This window comes from Sciurus vulgaris, assembly GCF_902686455.1.
Source record: "Sciurus vulgaris genome assembly, chromosome: 11".
In the NCBI taxonomy this organism is placed as follows: Eukaryota; Metazoa; Chordata; class Mammalia; order Rodentia; family Sciuridae; genus Sciurus; species Sciurus vulgaris.
In genome coordinates, this window is record NC_136472.1 from 54,558,812 (window position 1) to 54,579,044 (window position 20,233).

The window sequence follows — 20,233 nt, forward strand, 5'->3', positions numbered from 1 at the left end:
TTGTGCAGGGTAAGAGATAGAGGTTTAATTTCATTTTACTGCATATGCATTTCCAGTTTTCCCTGCACCATTTGTTGAACAGGCTATCTTTTTTCCATTGTATGTTTTGCCACCTTTGTCTAGTATGTGGTAACTGTATTTTTGTGGGTTTGTCTCTGTGTCTTCTGTACCATTGATCTGCCTGTCTATTTTGGTGCCAATACATGCCGTTTTTATTTTACTATTGCTGTGTAGTATAGTTTAAGTTAGGGTACTGTGATACCTCCTCTGCTCAGGCTTGCTTTGAATATTCAAGGTCTCTTTCATATCCCCACTTCATCCTTCCAGATGAAGTTCATGATTGCTTTATTTCTATGAGGAATGTCATTGGGATTTTAATTGGAATTGCATGAATCTGTATAGTGCCTTTGGCAGTATGGCCATTTTGACAATATTAATTCTGCCTATCCAAGAACATGGGAGAGCTTTCCATCTTCTAAGGTTTTCTTCAATTTCTTTCTTTAGTGTTCTGTAGTTTTAATTGTAGAAGTCTTTCACCTCTTTTGTTAGATTGATTCCCAAATATTTTAATCTTTTGAGGCTATTGTGAATGGAGTGATTTTCTTAATTTAGAGGATTCATCACTTATGAATAGAAATGGATTAGATTTATGCATATTGATTTTATATCCTTGCTACTTTCCTGAATTCATTTATTACTTCTAGAAGTTTTTTTTTTTTTTTTTTTTGGGGGGGGGGACCAAATTTCTTTATTTGAAGGGATGGTACAAATTAAAGTACGTAAGTGGATATTTTGGTACAATTTTTGGAAAAGATGAGGGTAACCCCAACATGCATGCACTGCCTTGGTGACCAGGGAAGTCACTTCCATAGCTATGGGGAAGTCAGCCTATGGTTTAGCTCTCATTATTACTGTCTCCCAGGGTGTGCTTGTCAGAGATACTCTGCCATTTCAGATTCTGGGGCTCTCATCTTGCATGAGTTGGTTACATGGTCACCCAATTCTTTGATGGATTTCACCTGCTCATTCAGGTAGTGAGTCTCAATGAAGTCACACAAGTGGGGGATCATTTTTGTCAGTAGCCAGTTTGTACAGTTCCAGAAGTGACTGACACTTTTCTCCAAGTGCAAAGCACATTCCATTGCATTGAGCCCACACTCCCAATCATCACGGTCTGGTTTCTTGATATCCTGAAGGAAGATTCAGCTACCTCATTGGTTCTACAGCTTCATCAGTTTCTCAGCTAGTTCCCTCTCCTCATGAGATTGGTGAAGAAAAGTATTTGGCAAAGTTCTTCAAAGCCACATCATCACGGTCAAAGTAGTAAGACATGGACAGGTAGACATAGGAGGCGTAGAGCTCCAGGTTGATCTGGTGGTTGATGGCGGCCTCGGAGGCATGGTGATAGTTCTGGCGCACCTGCAAGGGGGACACGGTCCTCATGGCGGGTGGTTAAGGAGAGGCCTAGCGGCTGTGCAGCGCTGGAGCGGCGGCGGAGGCCTGGGGGCGGTCGGAGGGTGCTAGAGGAGGTGGCCAAGGACTGCTGGCTCTGAGCGGCCAGCTAGGGTGGGGGTCCAGCACCGGGTTCTATCCAAGAACTTTTGAAGCAGGAAACCACGGCGACTCTCAGCCAAGAATGTGTGGCCTAGAAGTTTTTTAGTGGAGTTTTTTGAATCCTCTAAATATAGAATCATGTCCTGGGCAAAATAGTGATTAGCTTTTCTTCTTTCCTTATTTTGTATTCCTTTAATTTCTTTGTCTGTTTAACTGCTCTGGCTAGTGTTTCTAGGACAATGTTGAATAGAAGTGGTGAAAGGGCATCCCTGCCTTGTTCCAGTTCTTAGAGGGAAAGCTTTCAGTTTCTCTTCATTTAGAATGATGTTGGCCATGGACTTAGCATAGAGAGCCTTTACAGTGTTGAGGTATGTTCTTTCTATTCCTATTTATTCTAGTGTTTTAAGCATGACAGGGTGCTGTATTTTATCAAATTCTTTTTCTGCATCTATTGAAATAATCATGATTCTTAACTTTAAGTTTCTTGATGTGATGAATTACGTTTATTGATTTCTGGATGTTGAACCAACTGTGCATCCCTGGGATAAACTCCACTTGATCATGGCGCACTATTTTTTTTTTTTTTAATACGTTATTGTGTGCAATTTGCCAGAATTTTGTTAAGGATTTTTGCATCTATATTCATTAGGATATTGGTCTAAAATTTTCTTTTCTTGATGCGTCTTTGTCTGATTTGGGTATGAGGGTGATATTAGCTTCATAGAATGAGTTTGGAAGGTTTCCTTCCTTTTCTATTTCCTGGAATATTTTGAGAAGTATTAGTATTAGTTCTTCTCAGCTGAGAATCCATCTGGTGCCAAGCTTTACTTGGTTGGTAGACTTTTGATGACTTCCTCTATTTCAGTGCTTGAAATTGATCTGTTTAAATTGTATATGTCTTTCTTATTCAGTTTGGGAGGATCATATGTCTCTAAAAATTTGTAAATGTCTTCAATATTTTCTATCTTGTTGGAGTGTAGATTTTCAAAGTAGCTTCTCAGTATGTTATGTATTTCAGTGGTGTCTGTCATGATCTTTCCTTTTTTTATCATGAATTCTAGTAATTTGAGTTTTCTCTCTCCTTCTCTTCATTAGTGTGGCTAAGGGTTTATCAATTTTGTTTACTTTTTCAAAGAACCAACTTTTTGTTTTGCTCATTTTTTGAATTGTTTCTCTTGTTTCAGTTTCATTGATTTTAGCTCTGATTTTAATTATTTCCTGTCTGCTACTACTTTTGATGTTGATCTGTTCTTCCTTTTCTAGGACTTTGAGATGTAATGTTAGGTCATGTAGTTGTTGACTTTTTATTTTTTTAATGTATGAGCTCAAGGCAATGAACTTTCCTCTTAGTTCTACTTTCAGATGTCCTAGAGATTTTGATAAGTTGTGTCATTGTTCTCATTTACCTCTAAGAATTTTTAAATTTCTTCCCTGTTGTCTTTTGTTGTCATTGCATCATTCAATAGCATATTATTTTGTATCCAGGTATAGGAGTAGTTTTTTTTTTTATTTTATCATTGATTTCTATTTGCATTCCATTATGGTCTGGTAGAATACAAGGTAGTATCTATTTTTTTGTAATTACAAATGACTTCTTTGTGGCATAGCATATGGTGTATTTTGGAGAAGGATCCATGAGCTGCTGAGAAGAAAGTGTACTCACTTGATGATGGATGAAATACTCTATACATGTCCGTTAAGTCTATATCATTGACTGTATTATATAATTCTATAGTTTCTTTGGTCAGTTTTTGTTTGGAAGATCTATCCAGTGGTGAGAGTAGTGTGTTAAAAATCATTCACTATTACTGTGTTTTGAGCTATTTGATTCTTAAAATTGAGAAGGGTTTGTGTGATGTACATGGATGCTCCATTTAAAATCGTTATGTCTTGCAGGTTTATGATTCCCTGAAGCAGTATGAAAAGTCCTTCTTTATCCCTTTTGACTAACTTAGGTTTGAAATCCACTTAATCTGATATGAGGATGGAGACCCTGCTTTGTTACTGAGTCCATGTCCATAGTATGTTTTTCCTCATCCTTTCACTTTTAGTCTGTGGATGTTGTTTTCTATGTGATGAGTCTCTTGAAGACAGCATATTGTTGGGTCTTTCTTTTTAATCCAACCTGCCAGTCTATGTCTTTTGATTAATGAGTTCAGGCCATTAACATTCAGGGTTATTATTGTGATATGCTTTGTATTCCTGGTCATTTTGGCTTATTTTTGTTTCTTAAGTTGACTTGGTTTCTCCTTTGATTGACATTTCCTTTAGGGTAGTTCCTCCCTTTGCTGACTTATATTGTTTTTCACTTCCTCCTCATGAAATATTTTGCTGAGAATGTTCTGTAGTGCTGGCTTTCTATTTGTGAATTCTTTTAAGTTTTATTTATCATGGAAAGATTTTAGTTCATCATCAAATCTGAAGGTTAGCTTTGCTGGTTGGCTGCCACATTCTTTCAGAACTTGAAATATATTGTTCTAGGCCCTTCTAGCTTTTAGGGTTTGGGCTGAGAAATCTGATATCCATATTGGTTTCCTCTTATATGTAATGTGATGCTTTTCTCTCGCAGCTTTTAAAATCCTCTTTATTTTGTATGTGAGGTATTTTCATTATAATGTGCCTTGGTGTGGATCTGTTGTAATTTTGTGCACTTGTTGTTCTGTAAGCCTCTTGTATTTGATTTTCCATTTCATTCTTCGGGTTTGGGAATTTTTTTGATATTATTTCATTGAACAGGTTGTTCGTTCCTTTGGTTTGTTTCTCTGTGCCTTCCTCAATCCTAGTAATTCTTAAATTTGGTCTTTTCATGATGTCCCATAATTCTTGAAGTTTCTGTTCATGATTTCTTACTATCTTCTCAATTTGGTGAACTTTATTTTCAAGATTAAATATTTTGTCCTCATTGTCTGAGATTCCATCTTCCACAAGATCTATTCTTGTTGGTGATGCTTTCTATTGAGTTTTTAATTTGGTTTATTATTTCTTTCATTTCAAGTATTTCCATTTATTTGTTTTTTTCAGATTCTATCTCTTTATTGAAGTGCTCTTTTGCTTCCTTCATTTGCTCTTTTAACTGTTCATTGGAGTGATCATGCATTGCCTGCATTTGTTCTCTTATCTTTTGTTTCATGAATTGTTTTAATTATGTAGATTCTAAACTTCTTTTCTGTCACTTCTGCTGCCATTGGATTCTACCAAAATAGCATCTTCTTTGTTAGAAACACTTTCTTCCCCTGTTTTTTCATATTATTTCTGTAAATTCCCCTCTCACAGTGAAGGACTGAGGTATTGCAGCTTCCCCCCTGCAGGCTTATTGTGACCCTGCAGGTATCCAATACCTCTCCTTTGAGGGGGAGATCAATATTAGCAACACCCAATACAAACAATATGCATGGGTTCCATCCCCAGTACTGCAAAAAAAAAAAAAAAAAAAGGCAGCCCTACACCAGATAGCCCCTATAAAGATGTTAACAGTATTGTAATGAACAGATAGCCCCTATAAAGATGTTAACAGTATTGTAATGAACAGATAGGATGAGCTCTACAACTTCCAGTGGTGGAGGAAGAGGATGGGAAGGGGCGTAGGATGTAACTGTTAATGGGATAAAAGTGAGTAAATAGAGGTACTTCATGAAGGGAAGAGTGAGAGCAGGATCAAAAGAAGTTGGTCTTTAGCATGAGAAAAGGGAGAAAGAAACTCCAAGGAATTAGGTAAATAAAAGGAAAATAGAGTGAGAAAAATAAATAAATTTAAAAATTTTAAAAATTTTCAAAAGTCTATGGTTCACAGTCATCCACCACTCAAACCTCCCAGTCCTTAGTATCTCGATGGGTGTGCAGTACCTGTCAAAGGGACTCCAGTCTCCTGCAGGTGTGTCAGGACAGGAGCTGGGACCCCCATAGAGGGTGGCCATGTCCTCAGGGATAATTCAAAATGTCTGCACCAGCCTCCAAACACACTGGGGAGCTGCAGTGTGGGCTCAGTGTCCGAGCGGGGCACACGCACCAGTGTCTGGAAGCAGCAGGGAACAGGTGGGGGCAGTATCCCCGGTCCAGAAGCAATAGGGGGGCGGGTGGGCGGTCTTCTGATGGTCCATTTTCAAAATACAGTATTTAGCCTTAATTGGGATGCAAGATCTAATGGTAACCATTTTAGCTATAGCCCTTTCCCTTGCCCTTCGCAGTTTTAAGATTAGGCAATTGTGAAGAATGTAACCCTGAGCTCTTCTTACCAGAGCAAGGGCCAATACTGGGTTAGGGATGAAAACAGGTGACCTGTCCTCCTGAGTGTGCTTGGATTGGCTTAGGGTCTGCTGGACCCTGAAACTTGCAACATGGAAACTCATTGGGAGGAATGTGGTCTTTGTGAGGGGTGGAGGCTTGGAAAAAGGGATACAGTGCAAAAGAATTATGATCCATGTCCTAATCAAGTTCCCTTTACATTCCTGACCATTATCTTGTTAGGAAGAGGAACAAGTGGGAAGTCTTCCTGTGCTACCAACTGCAGCATTCCTTGGTGCACCAAGCAGGTGGCAGCAAGTACTGGGACAGGACTCCTTAGAGAGATGAGACATTTTCATTTATTTTAAGGGGGATGGGAAGGGGATGAGCAATAGTTAGGTAGTGGTTAGCAATGAGCTAGCAGGCAAGGTCTCAGTGTTCTTTAATTACTTTAGGGTCCTTCTTTAAACTACTTCCAAAGTAGATGAGAAAGCAAAGGCTGGTAGTTAATTTGTAGAAAATAAAGAGAAGCAAGGGAGATAGTTGGAAATTGTGTCAAGAGAAAAGGACTAATGGCACTACCTCTTGACAGAGTCCATGGATGTCGATGTAAAGCTTGGAATTAGGGCTATATGTGTCTCCAATTGTCTGGGAAGAAAGATTGCTTTAGTAGTGCAGATGCACTAAAGTAACTCTGACCAAGATTTAACCACAGTGCCAACATTAATATGGGAATGACTTGTAGATGAAAACCCCTAAATAGATGGCCACCATGACAGTTCTGGAGAGAACCAACTTAGGTAAAAAACTCCACTGCTGATGTACAGGAGGAGTTGAACACTGAAAGGCAAAGAGTACAGAAGGTGGTCCCCAGTTCTCTTGGTGAACATCAGTCAGCAATAAAATGGGGGACAGCATTGTCTCCTTCATCATTCTCTGCTTGGAGATGGAACACTCTCCCTTGAGAGTGCTCTTTGCTAAAACTTCACTTCCTTTTACTTTATTTTCACCTCACTTTCACCGATAATGAAGTTCTCCTGCGTGACTTTTGGTGTCTGACTTTAAATTTTATTTCACTGGAACAAAAGAGCCGAGGTTTGGAGTTTCAGTTCCCTGCTATCCTGTGACACAATGATGTGATTAGCTGATGACTATTGTTCTTGTGGGAGAAAAACAATCATAGAATCCTTCATGACACCTTGCTTTCTCTGTTCTTTAATCAAACTTTTGTACACATAATCTTTTCTGTTTATTGATTGTAATTTTACCATTTTTATGATGAAAGAAGTGTGAGATTTCTCTTACATATTTATAATCATTACCCCTGAATTACAAGTCTCATTTTCATGAAGCCACAGCCTAGATTTGATGCCCATTTTCTGCCCAACATGTAGTGGAGTGACCATTCTATGGAAGGCACTCAATTACTGATTCATGAATAAACAAATAGAGTCATGAGCTGTGTAATGATGTTACAGTCAATGAAGCTCCTAAAATTATAATAGAACTGAAGAATTATTATCACGTAGCAATGCCATAGCCACTGTAACACTGTACTCCAGATGATTAGTCATGTGTTTATAGTAATGCTATTGTAAACAAACCTATAGCACTGCCAGTTACATACCCCCAAAGTTCTGTAGTAGATGATGATCATATATGACTATGTTATTAGTTTATGTATTTACTATATGATAAATTTTGGGGAGGATACTGAGGATTCAATTTGAACCTAGGGGCAGTTTATCACTGAGCAACATCTCCAGACATATTTTTATAATTTTGAGACAGTGTGTCACTGAATTTCTTAGGACCTTGATCAGTTGATGAGGCTGGCCTCAAAATTGTGATCCTTATGCTTCAGCCTCCTGAGTTGCTGGAATTGCAGGCATGTGCCACCAAGCTTGGCTCTACCATATATATATATATATTTTTTTTTTTAATATTTCATAGTGCGTGTTTTCTACTCAGTTAAAGAAAGACTTGCTGTAGAACAGTATGTCCTGTACTGCCAGCAGCAGTCTCATACATCTTGTATCCACTGTGTCTCCTAATGGCGTCAAAAGACCACATGGACTAATTGAACATTAACATCTGGGTTGGTGTAAGGACCCTCAAAGATGTCCATACAATAGCGTGATCTTCTCATGCATCAGTCAGAACACATCCCTGCCTTAAAATGATGCATGATTGTAAGTGAACCTGTGAAATTCTGAAGACCCAGAGTAATATAAGCACTTCCCACTACCTAGAAAAACAGACATTTTGATGTTCAACTGCCTAGGTGAACTTTCACTAAAGAATCATGCCTTTGACCAAAGGCAGGGCCACATTCTGTGATGTCTGAATTTTTCCCATCTAATATTATGTGTACTTCTCCAGGCCATGGAATGCTCCCCCACAATGTCAGTACCTGGAAGAGTAGAAGTCACAACAGGTCTTTCTGAGCCCATTTTGGCTGTTAAATGCCAAGTTGCTTCCAAGTCCAGATGCCTGGATTTTAGGATCTTGCTGGGAACCCATTGTCACAGTCTCTACTGGAAAGGCACTGGGATGTTTTGCAATGGAACTTTCTGTTACAAGCATGGCAAGACAGCAAGGGGACAACGTCCAGGTTTTGGCTGCCAGAAGCTGAGATTGCTGTGACCTCTGGCATTCCTCCAAACCAAGCTACCCAAATTAAAATTACCACAATTCACACCTCATCTTGTCAAGGGGCTTACAAATCTTGAGAAAGGAACATTAGGGAAGTTGTGGTGGCAGGAAGCTAGAAGATAAAGAGCACTGGCCGATGGCTAAATGAGTACTGGGTGCTGATCCTGGCATGACTCACTTGTATTCTCTAAAGCTATCCATTAGGAGGGTTTAGAGGCAGATCCATTTTTTCTTTTATTTTTTGGTTTTGTTAGTGTGAATTGAATTCAAGGGCATTCTGTGTCTGAGTTACACCCCTAGACCATTTTATTGTGACACAGAGTCTCATTGAGTTGCCTAGGTTGGCCTCTTACTTGTGATGCTCCTGCTCCAGCCTCCTGGGTCTCTGTGATTACAGGCCTGTGCCACAGTGCTCGGCTGACTCACCTTTATCAGTAACAGAGTCATTCCTAGGAGATGTGCAAGTACGACAGATGGAACAAGATGTTTGTGACTCAAGGACTTCACAGATAAACAAAAAACCCCTCCTCAGGGGGAGACTTGCCTCCTCTGTCTAGGTCTCAAAAAGCAGACCTGGCCTAGGAGACCTCCTGCATCCATGTTTGCAGGCAGTATGTCACCTCTAAAAGCAAAGTTTCTATTTATAGATGCTTCCTGTTCCACACAGGTCAGAAGCTTAGCTCTTATCTACCTTCCCACACCAGGTTTTACATTCCCACTTCCTGGTGACTTCCATCTGTCCAGAACCTCTGGGAATCGTATTTTTAGCCCCTTTTGTAGAAGATCAGGAGGACATCCCCATGGTTTCATTGTGAGTCCACATGGGACTCTGGGGAGGTCCTTCTGCTGGCTCCTAAGTATCAGCCCTCCTTAGCACAGCACACCACACTCAGCACCAGAGGAAGAAAGAATTCCAATCTGCTGTTGCTGGCCTGTGTGCTAAGCCACTGTTCCCTTTATCTCTCCCAGCCTGACCTGCTTTCACTGCACGAAAGTAGTTTCTCTCTGGGTCAATTTCCATCCTTCCTGCACTCTGCCCTCACTTCCCCTACTTCTGCTGGTGAACTGGGACCAAAGTCTGTGGGCTGCCTACTTCTTCCACCAGGGAAACAATCTAAAACTTCCCTATCTATGTGGATCTCACTTTGTGTCCATCTTCATCCATGGGGTGCTCCTCTTGCAGTTCCTTCTAAAGTAGGAAAGTAGGATCTATGTCCTTTTTGCTCCCACTGCCATTTCCCCATTCTTTACCTCCCCACCTCCCACAGGGTCTCTTGCCTTGTGCTATTTTGAGTCCCTGCTGAATTCTTTGTCACCCTCTTTCCTGTGGTACCAATGTTGTCTGCACAGGCTATTCATAAGACAGGGAAAATTTCAAACACAGATACTATTGAAGACCATTCAAAGATGCTAACAGGACCTCCAAGAGTCTGGCCCAGGAATTTGTTTTTTGAAAACACCTACCAAGGCTGGGGATGTGGCTCAGTGGTAGATTGCTTAGCTAGCATGCATGAGGCCCTGTGTTTAATCCCCAGCACCACACACACACACACACACACACACACACACAAAACAAAAACAAAAAACACCAAAACTACCTACCAGATCCTCTGGTGTGATTAATACATAAAGATTACAATCTATTCAAATATGTAAAAACTAACACAATCTTACATTGTCAGAACCTGGGTAATTGAAAGTAAATGCATCACAAACAGATGTTTATTTTCTTGTGTGTTACAAAAGCATCAGCCTCTTGCTCTTCAGAACATTATTCACTACCATTAGCAGAATTTTTTTTTTTTCATTCTTCCTTTTTTTTTTTGTACTGGGGTTGAACTCAGGGGCGCTTTACCTTTGAATCACATTCCTAGCTTTTTTATTTATCATTTTGAGTCAGGGTCTTGCTAAGATGCTTAGGCCCTCACTGGTTGCTGAGTCCGGCTTTGAACTTGCCTTGCTCCTGACTCAGCCTCCAATGTCAATGGGATTACAGCCATGCACCACCCTGACCCAGGGGGAGAATTCAGGGTCAAGTAGGGATGACTGTCACTCAGGTCCTTGAATTTTGATACATATAAGGCATAAATTAAAAAGAAAATCTAAACATATATCTCTCTATTCTCATTGCTAGATAGATTATTCAAATAAGAATGTGAGCCTCTAGATGGGATTAAGAAAATGTGGTATATAAAGACAATGGAGTTTTACTCAACCATGAAGAAGAATGAAAATATGGCATTTGAATGGACCTGGAGACCATCATGTGTAGTGAAATCAGACAGACTCAGAAAATCAAGGTCAAGTGTTGTCTCTCATGTGCAGATGCTAGAGCAAAGTAAGGGAAAATAGCAGGGAGATCAGACCCCAGGAGGATAGAGGGAAGCTGGTGGAGTAAGAAGGAAGATAGAGGGGGAGGGAAAAGGAAAGAGAAAGGGGAAAAATGTGGAATTTGACAAAATTGTTATGTACATGTAAAAATGCCCACAGTGAATTCCACTTTTGTGTGTGTGTCTATAAAGCACCAATTAAAGAAAATAAATAGAAGAAACCCAATGGAGTAGGGGAAGGGGAATAAGGGGAGAGAAGAAGGGAGGAAAGAGGAGGCACAGGGGACAGACATGGAGTCAGTGAAATTCCATTCATGTATGATTATGTCAAAATGAATCCAACTATTACGTATAACTATAACACAGAGATGCATTTGAAAAAAAATCTGAGAATCTTTGATCCTCTTTATCAGCAAAGAATGAGAGTGTAACAGTTGATTGAAGAAGCTTGAGGTTGAGTGAAAGAGTAGCACTTGCTGGACCAAATACCATCCAGCAGAGGAAGAGGGAACAATAAACTTCATTTGGCATCAGAGAAAGATTCAGCCTTTCCTTCACCCTGACTTCAGGTACTTTTGTAATGGTATCCCCTTCTGTAGACTGAACTGCAGTGTCCAGAATTCTCTTTCTAGAATGTTTCAGTGAAGATAAATAATGAAGGGTTGGTGACTCTGTTCACATACATACAAGCCTTAGCCCTGCTGAGCTCTGGTGTAGGCCTGGAACTCATTTCCAGCACCTTTTCCTGCAGAGCTGGGCTTAACTGGCTGAAACTCACAGTGAAAGAGGCCAGATAGTGACAACCTCACCCCATCCTGCTCCAGGGTAATAGAGCTCAATAGCTCTCCCTAGCTTTCACCTGCATGGGTGCTTAACTCTTCCACAATTGGACTGCTTCTTCCTATAACAATTGTTACCCCCTATGCTTTGTGACAAGCTTCTTAAACTACACTGTACTTCCTTACACCCAAAAGCTTCGTTCCATCTAAGTGAGTCCCCAGGATGAGATGGGGTGCTTAGAAAATCCCCTTACTACATTGGCTCACTCAGGGGTCATCTTAGCTAATACACTTTCTAATTGGCTATATCAACTGAGCAGGAGTGTTCTATGCCTTAGAGGTGAAAGCTTAGATACACCAGAGGTGTGTAATGCCACCCTGCCAGTTTCGTAGTTCAAAGACTTTATGTAGAAATTCAGCTGGGTTTACTGTTGAAGCATCTGCCGTCTGGTCCAGCAGGCCTCATCCTGAGGCACTGACTTGGAAAGCAAAATCCTGGCTGCTGGAGTCACTCTTGCTTCTCACCTCACAGCACACTGGGGCACCGTCTTAGAGCTCTTTCCCTGGCCCTCCATGGCCTCCTCTGCATTGCCTCCACTCCCCCAGAGCTGAGCAGCAGAGCTGCTCACCTGACTCAAAGAGCTGCCAAATGCAGAGCAAAGGTATGTTGTGTCTTCCAATTGCACAACTGGGGAAAATGACCTGTGGATGAAGAACACCTGGAATTCAGTAAGATTTCTATTGCAAATTTTTATAGGAAATGACCTGGAGGGACTATCCAGGAACCAAACCTGGCTCTCTCCTCCTGCCCCTGAGCCCAGGGGGAAGGCTCAGGATAAATACCAGCCTTCTCTCCCTGATACCACTCAGGGACCAGCAGATCTGCTCCACCAGACATCAGGTGATTGACTACTGCCAGTGGTGAGTTTTTAAAATCTTATTCTGATTTCTCTTTCCCATCAAGAATGGGATTTCCTTTGAGAGTAATATTCCTATTTTTGTATTTCCCTCATGTGGTCTGTGTTGGGGACACATGGAGAATACATTAAAGCCTCCTGGACAGTGGCAATCCGGTCCCACCTCCCCACTCCTCCATTGGTGCCACCTTGTTATCCTTCTTAGACAGAGCTGGATTCAAGTGTGATGGGGTCAGGTTGAGGGCTAGGGGCTCTCAGTGAGGTCCTACTGCAAGGATTCCTAGAGGAAATGCAGGGAGTATAATGAGAACCAGGAGAAATGAACAACCAGGCTCTCTTAGGACTATAAATGTGAAAGGGACAGGTGCCAGTCTCATCCTTGTCTCCTTATGCCTCTTCTTTCATTTCAGCACCATGAAGCTTCTCACAGGCCTGGTTTTTTGCTCTTTGGTCCTGGGAGTCAGTGGTGGATTCTTTTCATTCATTACTGAAGCATTTCAAGGTAAGGCTGGTGGAGAGATGGCCTCTAGGGTTCACTTGGAGCACTCTGAAGGACTGGAGCCACTGTCTCCGGATGTGCTACCCTGTGTGGCAGGATGCATGAGATTTACTGAGGAGCATCTCTTTAATGGAACTGAAAAAGCAGGTGGCAGAGCAGAGGTTTCCAATCAGCTGTACATGAAGCCAGTTTTGCCAAGTTGATGTGTCTGCTCACCACTTCTTAAGTTCCATTGTTAACAATGACACGTCCTCATGAAACCACCTGGGGTTTTAAACACTGCACATGGCTGGACCTTCTTCTTCCTCATGCAGCCTGAGGAATTGGGCAGGGTTGTGGCCCAGGCATCAGACTTTCAGTGTCTCCCAGGGGATCAGAGAAGGCAAACCTGGCTGAGAACCATTGCTCTAGGTTTCCTCAAACGGCCACAGCCTCAGTGGAGGTTATGGAGCCAGACCAGAGGCACTTATGTCACCATGCAGTGCACTCAGTGTTCAGAAGACATTTTCCTGAGGAGTCAGGCCAGGAGGGCTCCCTGTCTGCAACCCACTCAGCCTCTGCCTTCCTGGTCACCTCCTCACTCACTGCAATTGCTAATCACATGTACCTTCATTGTGGAATGCTGGTTCTGGACCTAGGGCAGTGTGCTGGTTCAGAGGACATTTCCAATGTGTGGAAAAGTGTTTGGTTGTCCCCCTGGGGGAATTTGCTGCCAACAGGTAGTGGCAGATCTGGGGTGCTGGTCAATATCTTCCATTGATCAGGGCAGCCCTGAACAAGAGAGAACCACCTGACTCAACTGTTCAACAGTGCTGAAGAGGAAGAATCCAGTCCTAAAGTGACACCTCTGTTCTGTCCTTTAAGCTTAGCACCTTTCAGTAAGTTGTAGCTCACCCCAGCACAGTGGACCAGCAAAGACAAACAGGTGTGGCCCCTAAGGACTCTCACTAGAGTTACTGGCAGAAGTCAGCTGGGATTAGAGACTCTTCCACTGTGGGATCTAAAGGTGCAAAGATCACAAGATGAATTCTTTAATATTTTTATTGCTTGATGCCTCCTGAAGGTGATGTCACAATCGTTGTGTTTACTGGATTTCCTTTTGTCTTTTCTTTTCCAATTAGGAAGTCGGGACATGTGGAGAGCCTACTCTGACATGAAAGAAGCCAATTACATAGGTGCCGACAAATACTTCCATGCTCGGGGAAACTATGAGGCTGCCCAAAGGGGACCTGGGGGTGCCTGGGCTGCTGAAGTGATCAGGTAGGGCAGGTTCCTGGGGATGCCAGGCCTGGGTGAGCAGAGCTTGCTTGCCTTTGGGGGTCAGGAGGGAATGAGCCCTGCAACAGCTTTCTGTCAGGCTTGAGTCTTCCTCCTGCCCATTCTGCCCACTTATCTATCCATGCCCAGTGCAGGGCCTGGGTCACTGACAGAGCAAGAGATGGCTGATGATATGTGGACCAACTCCTAAATAGACAAAAGGAGGGCCAGAGAGTGGTCCCTAAGCCTCCCTCCCTGGTGCTATTCATCCAGTTCCAGGGTAAACAGCCAGGCTGAGTGGGGCTGTGCCAGTCAAGGGTGGTATCTCAGGCCCTCTTCCTAGATCTTCCTGGGCTCCTCTCAGAGCATCCCCTGATGGGAGAGAACTGGCAGGGTAGATGAGGCTCATCAGCCTGCTGACTCACCTCCTTGCTGCCTTCCTTGATTTCAGTGATGCGAGAGAGGGTCTTCAGCAACTCTTTGGCCGTGGACATGAAGACTCTGAGGCTGACCAGGAAGCCAATAGATCAGGCAGGAGGGGAGAAGATCCCAATAAATACCGACCTAAGGGGCTGCCTGATAAGTACTGAGCTTCCTCTGCATTCTGTCTCAGGACACTGGCTATGAGCCCCTAAAGGCCAAGATATGGAGTCACTGAGTTCTGTATGCACAGAAACTGGTCAAGGGCCCACAGTGGGTGTTCAATAAATACATAAGAGATGGAAATTGTAGCAGCTGGGTGTTATTTTTCACACCGAGGTTGGCATTTGGTACAAAGGGGTGAACGATAAACACCAAGGAGATCTATCCTGGACCTTGGGGTATAGGGGATGTGATCTCAGTGATCACCCAGAACACACCCCGGCACTGACTCTTCCCAGAATCAAACTTGTCCAGGTCCCTGTGGTTACACTGTTGCTATTTCCAGGCCTTTCCATGTCCAGACCACCTCACTCCTGACAACTATGTCCTGTCACCTTCTCTGTCCCCGGGTTCCTAGTCCTCAGTGGGTCTGCCTTTTGAGACAGGAGACATGGTCATGGGTTGACTGGCTCTGGAATTCTGCTCCAGAAATAGCCACCATGGTTTTCTATTCATTTTTCAGCAGAACCTACAAAACCAATTATTCACCAATTTTTGTTCATTCTAGCCAAGATATTTCTTCAAACAGTGTTTCACACTCTCTTTTTACTGCTTGAGAGAAGCCTAAATGAAGATGTAAGTCCACACCATTTGTGCATATTTCCTGACACTTTGTGATTTTTACCTAGATCAAAATTGCAGATGTGGTATTTGTGAAGTACAGACATGGCAGAGAAAACCCCCTCATCAGTCAAGTCCAGTAGGAGACAGAAACCAGGCAGAGATTTGGAAATGGAAATTTTAATACAAGAAATTGTTAATTATTAACAGGAGTTACCACTATGGATAATGAACACAGAAAGGACCAAACTTTGCATGATCCTCTTTCTAGGCAGACATTTGGGTCTCCTTTGCAAGGCTATAGCCCATTACATGGAGAGAAGTTTTGTTTGGTGCCACAGTAACAGCTGACAAATAGGAGATGGCACGGAATTTGACTGGATGCTGACCAGGGGTCCACTGTGCTCACTGGGAGTATGGGGTGGGGGCAATGGATCTGTAAACCTGCTTGGAAACTGTTCACATGGGAGTAGCAGCTAGCATGCTGCTGAACTCTCTGAGCAGCCAGTTGTAAAAGGGATGGATTTCTGAAGAGAATTGTATGCCCCCCACTTCATGTGGAGAAGACATTTTCCCAGAGTGGCTTGGCTGTATCTGGTGTGAGAGAAGAGGTTATAAGGAGGTCATAGAATAGAACCTGACCTGACAACTCTTATGAGTGTGGATACCAGGGAGCTTCCTCTCCCGCTCTGCACCCCACAATGACACAGTGAGAAGGCACATGTCTGCAAGCCAGGACGAGCTTAGTCACCAGGAGCTCACTTAGTGTGTACCTTGATCTAGAGCTTCGTGGTCTCCAGAGTTTTAAGAAATAAATATCTGTGTTTAAGTCACCTATGGCATCTTGTGATGGCAGCCCAGGCTAACAGAAGTGAGGTGCTGCTGACACACTGAAAATCTGGTGGAGGTGCCACAGAAATTGTTGAAACAGCCAGTCCTTTGGATTCCACTAAAACTCCTGGGCTGAGTGCCACTGGGTGTGGCAGGTGAGGATGATCACGGGAGCCTGGGAAGCCAAGTATGGCACCCGGAAAACGGGTCTTCATTTCTCTCTATGCCTCCACTGCTCTTTACTGACAAAGATTAGCATCCTGCACAGCTGGCCAGGGCAAGCTGTTTAGAGGGTCCAGTTCCAGGACCATGGACAGTCAAGGAAATGCGGATGTGGGGCTCAAAGTAAACACATTGATTACTGGTGCCCATTTCTGCTTTGGAAGTGGAATGAAGGAGGACTCCTAAGGGGAGGAGATGAATGATAAAGTGATCTTTATAGGGAAAGTCATTAAATTAGTTGTTAATTTAATTAGTAGGGAGATTTGTTGCTGTAGTAAGTTCCAAGAGGACTTTCTCATACACTTCTTATGGGAAGGCACTGTAGCACATGGAGGTAAAGGAGATTTGGGATATTTGAGGCTGAGTTTATTTCAGAATAAGGTGTGGGCAAGATAAATATGGTGATATGGCCATTGGTATCAGGCTGGCTGGTGAGAGCAGACTCAAGGCACTTTAATTTAGGGTTCAGGGTGGTAAAGTTTGAAGGTGTGATAACTTGTCAAAAGAGTGTAATGCTGATATTTGCATGTGTGTGAATAGATATTTGTTGCAGTCCTAAACTTTTAGATTTGGGATTGGTAGGGCAATAATATGGAAAATTATGACTTTTACATACAAGTAGGGCAGCTTTTTAAGCTTTTGTAGATATTTAAAACTTCCTAATTAGCATATTATTACTAAAAATAATACACTGGAATGAAACTTGAGTGCAGAAATTCATTTAATAATATGTAAAGAATTAAACTGTCATGGGAGAAGAGAAGTTTTCAGAGAAGGGTTCAAGTAGTTCCTGGACCAAGGAGGGATTTCAACTCAGGACCAGCAGTGTTCTTGGCACACAAGAGGGAATAAATAGCATGTCAGCATGAGCCAGAGACACAGGCATAGGCAGAGGTTTATTTTGGAAATAGGTGAACATTCATGGGAGAATGTGGGTTTTCAGGAGTGAGAAGCCCTTTCTTGATTTGGGGGGGGGGGGGTCCAATATTTATAGGAGAGCTGTAGTTGGGGGCCAGACTGGAGGTGGAGCCAGGGTTGAGCTGCATCATTTGCACCAGTTTTCCCTGCACTTGTGTATTTCCTTCATTTTATAAAGGAGCCGGTCAAGGGCAGGTTGCTCAAGATTTACAACTCTGCTTTCTGCACCTCAATGGCTCATGGGGATTTCCTTTAAGATTTGGTTTATCTCTCTATCCTAAACCCCTATCTCAAAATCTTTTCACTTCTTAGAATCTATAATCTGAAAACATGTACATTAAAGTTTAATCCAAAGAAGAAAGTCCTTAGTTACTCAAGAATTTATGATTAATATTTTCACATCTAATCCTGATGTTTGAACACACCAAAACACTTTTTTTTTTTGTTTTCACAATTTGTAAGAGCTATCATGTGAAAAATGCCACGTGGATCTTATTTTATTATGTACTAATCAATTATTTACTTCCAAAACACTTTTTATTAGTGACCTTGTTTGTTTGCTTGTTTCCTTTTTTGTGGTGCTGAGACTCAATTCAGGGTTTTGTGCATGCTAGGCAAGCACTCTATCCCTTAACCACATTGCCAGCCCCTATGAATGACTTTGGTCTGCTCAAGGAAAAATAAAGTTATGAGTAGAATCTGGTGGCAAATGCCTGTAATCCCAGTGATTTAGGAGGCTGAGGCAGGAAGATATCAAGTTTGAGGTCATCCTTAGTAATTTATCAAGACCAACAGTAACTTAGTGAAACTCTCTTAAAAAAAAAAAAAAAAAAAAAAAAAAGACTGAGGAGGTAGCTCCATGGTAAAGTGCTCCTGGGTTCAGTCGCCAGAAACAGCCAACCAAAGAAACAAACATGTTGTCAGTTCTCTTTTAGAAAAGGTCAGACACTGACTTGCTCTCTGGAACAGGTTATATGTATAGTTGCATGTGCCAAAGGATGACCAAATTGAATAGCATTTCAGATGTTTCTGGATGATATTATTTGAATGGGTGAACTCAGTAAAGTAGATTGCTCTCCCCATTGATTGTGTTGCACTTAATCTGTTGTGGTCCTGAATAGAAGCAAAGGTGGAAAAAGCTCTCCCCACTCTTTTCCCTAAGTCCTGAACTAAGACAGCTCATCTTGTGGTCTCAGGTTGGGATTTTACATCATCAGTTTCCTTAAATCTCAAGCCTTCAGATTCAGTGTACATGACCCTACGAGCTTTCCTAGCTCTCTAAACTGAAGATGGCAGGTCCATGAGACTGTCTAGGTGCATAGTGGAGTGAGGAAGCTCATCATAATTCCTTGTAATGAGAGAGAGACAGGGAGGGAGAGAGGGAGGGACAGAGAGGAGGAGAGAGAGAGAGGGAGAGAGAAAGAGAGAAAACTCTAGAGAGGTTTCTGGAGAACCCTGGCCAACAAACTATCCAATTTTTTCCATCTTATCTTGTGGCTTTCATTCCTGTGCCTCATGATGTGACCAAATTGTACTCCTTGTCATTGAATTAGGAAATATTAAAAAGTTTCAGAAATTTTATTCTGAGTGTTCAATCAGCAATTGTTTAATAAGAACCTACTGTGGGCTGGAGCTGGAGCTCAGTGGCAGAAGGCTTGCCTAGCATATGTAAGGCACTGAGTTAAATCTTTAGCACCTCATAAAAATAAACAAATAAAATAAAGGAATTCTGTCTAACTACAACTACAATAAATAAATAAATAAATAAATAAATAAATAAATAAATAAGAAGAACCTACTATGATCTCAGTATTGTTTCTGGTGATGGGAATTCAATGTAAACAACCACCACCAAAAACACCACAGCCTTTTGGAGCTTGTGCTCAGTGTCCACCACTGGAGTCTCCATTTGTGAGAGGTCCTGAGAGAACTTGGATTCTAAAAATAGACTGAAAAAGAATAGCTGTTGGGGAAGGAGGACAGGAGAATGTGGAGTTCCAGAATCAGTGTCAGGAGCTCCTGAAAGGTTGAGAAAATTGACCCTTGACTAAACAAGGGAGTCATTGCTGATTTGTTAACGTGGTTGCAGAGGAAGAGTGGCCTGAGGACCAAGGGGAACAGGTGTAGAGAGAATGGCAGGGGATGCCATGGACTCCTGGACAGCCCAGACATCAACTGAAACACTGATTCAGACAAGGAGATAGTTGAGACAGGTGGGTGGGCAACAAATATGTAAAAACACTCAACAAGGACTTCAAGGTGAAACTAACAGTTAAAGGAAATAACAGAAAATGAACCTCAAGTAGTCTAAAAAAGATGAGTAGTGAAGGCAATGAAAACATTGAATATACTATGAATAAGTACGACTGTAATAATGACCCCATGTATAGAAAAGCACCAGTCAACAGCACAAATATCTCCACGTTAGACATGAATGATAATTTAGTACATAACAAAGATTGCATGTGAAAGTAGTAAATAAATGATGGGTTATTCAATGAATGGGATTGGGATGATGAGTTGATCATCTTAATATAAAGTTGAAAACATACTAAATACGTTATGTTAGGACAAATTCCAAATGTACTTAATATTTACAAAAAATAATGAAAATATTATTATTACCAATAATACTATGTGAATAAGCCATGGAATTTGAAGTGGGTAATGCAAACTATACCACATAATTTAGAAGGCACTAAAGAAAATATCATTGAAGAACATGAAGAATTACTTTGGCATACTGTGAGTAACCACAAACAACGTGTAAATAGCAAGCTGGAAAAAATATTAGTAACTCATATCAAAGAAAAAGTGCTGAACTGGAGTAGTAGCTCAGTGGTAGAG

At 41.8% G+C, this 20,233-nt stretch overlaps 2 protein-coding genes and 1 pseudogene across 3 annotated transcripts in view; 2 read left to right on the forward strand and 1 right to left on the reverse strand.

Annotated features, from left to right (window-relative positions):
- Positions 1-739: 739 nt before the first annotated feature.
- LOC306639313 (ferritin heavy chain-like) lies at positions 740-1,664 on the reverse strand (annotated as a pseudogene). The gene has a single exon. The product of its transcript is annotated as a ferritin heavy chain-like (transcript).
- A 10,635-nt stretch (positions 1,665-12,299) lies between these two features.
- LOC306638651 (serum amyloid A-5 protein-like) lies at positions 12,300-14,938 on the forward strand (the record flags this gene model as incomplete). Its single annotated transcript, XM_079101886.1, has 4 exons — positions 12,300-12,460; positions 12,867-12,958; positions 14,077-14,215; positions 14,664-14,938. 4 exons carry the CDS (start codon positions 12,300-12,302, stop codon positions 14,800-14,802), a joined length of 531 nt encoding a protein of 176 aa, XP_078958012.1. The 3' UTR covers positions 14,803-14,938.
- The window catches only part of LOC306638652 (serum amyloid A-5 protein-like), a 33,570-nt gene continuing 25,751 nt past the window's right edge, over positions 12,415-20,233 (forward strand). The window contains exon 1 of the mRNA XM_079101887.1: positions 12,415-12,460. The gene's annotated coding sequence lies outside the window, so the exon portion shown is untranslated. The remainder of the gene's footprint in view (positions 12,461-20,233) is intronic.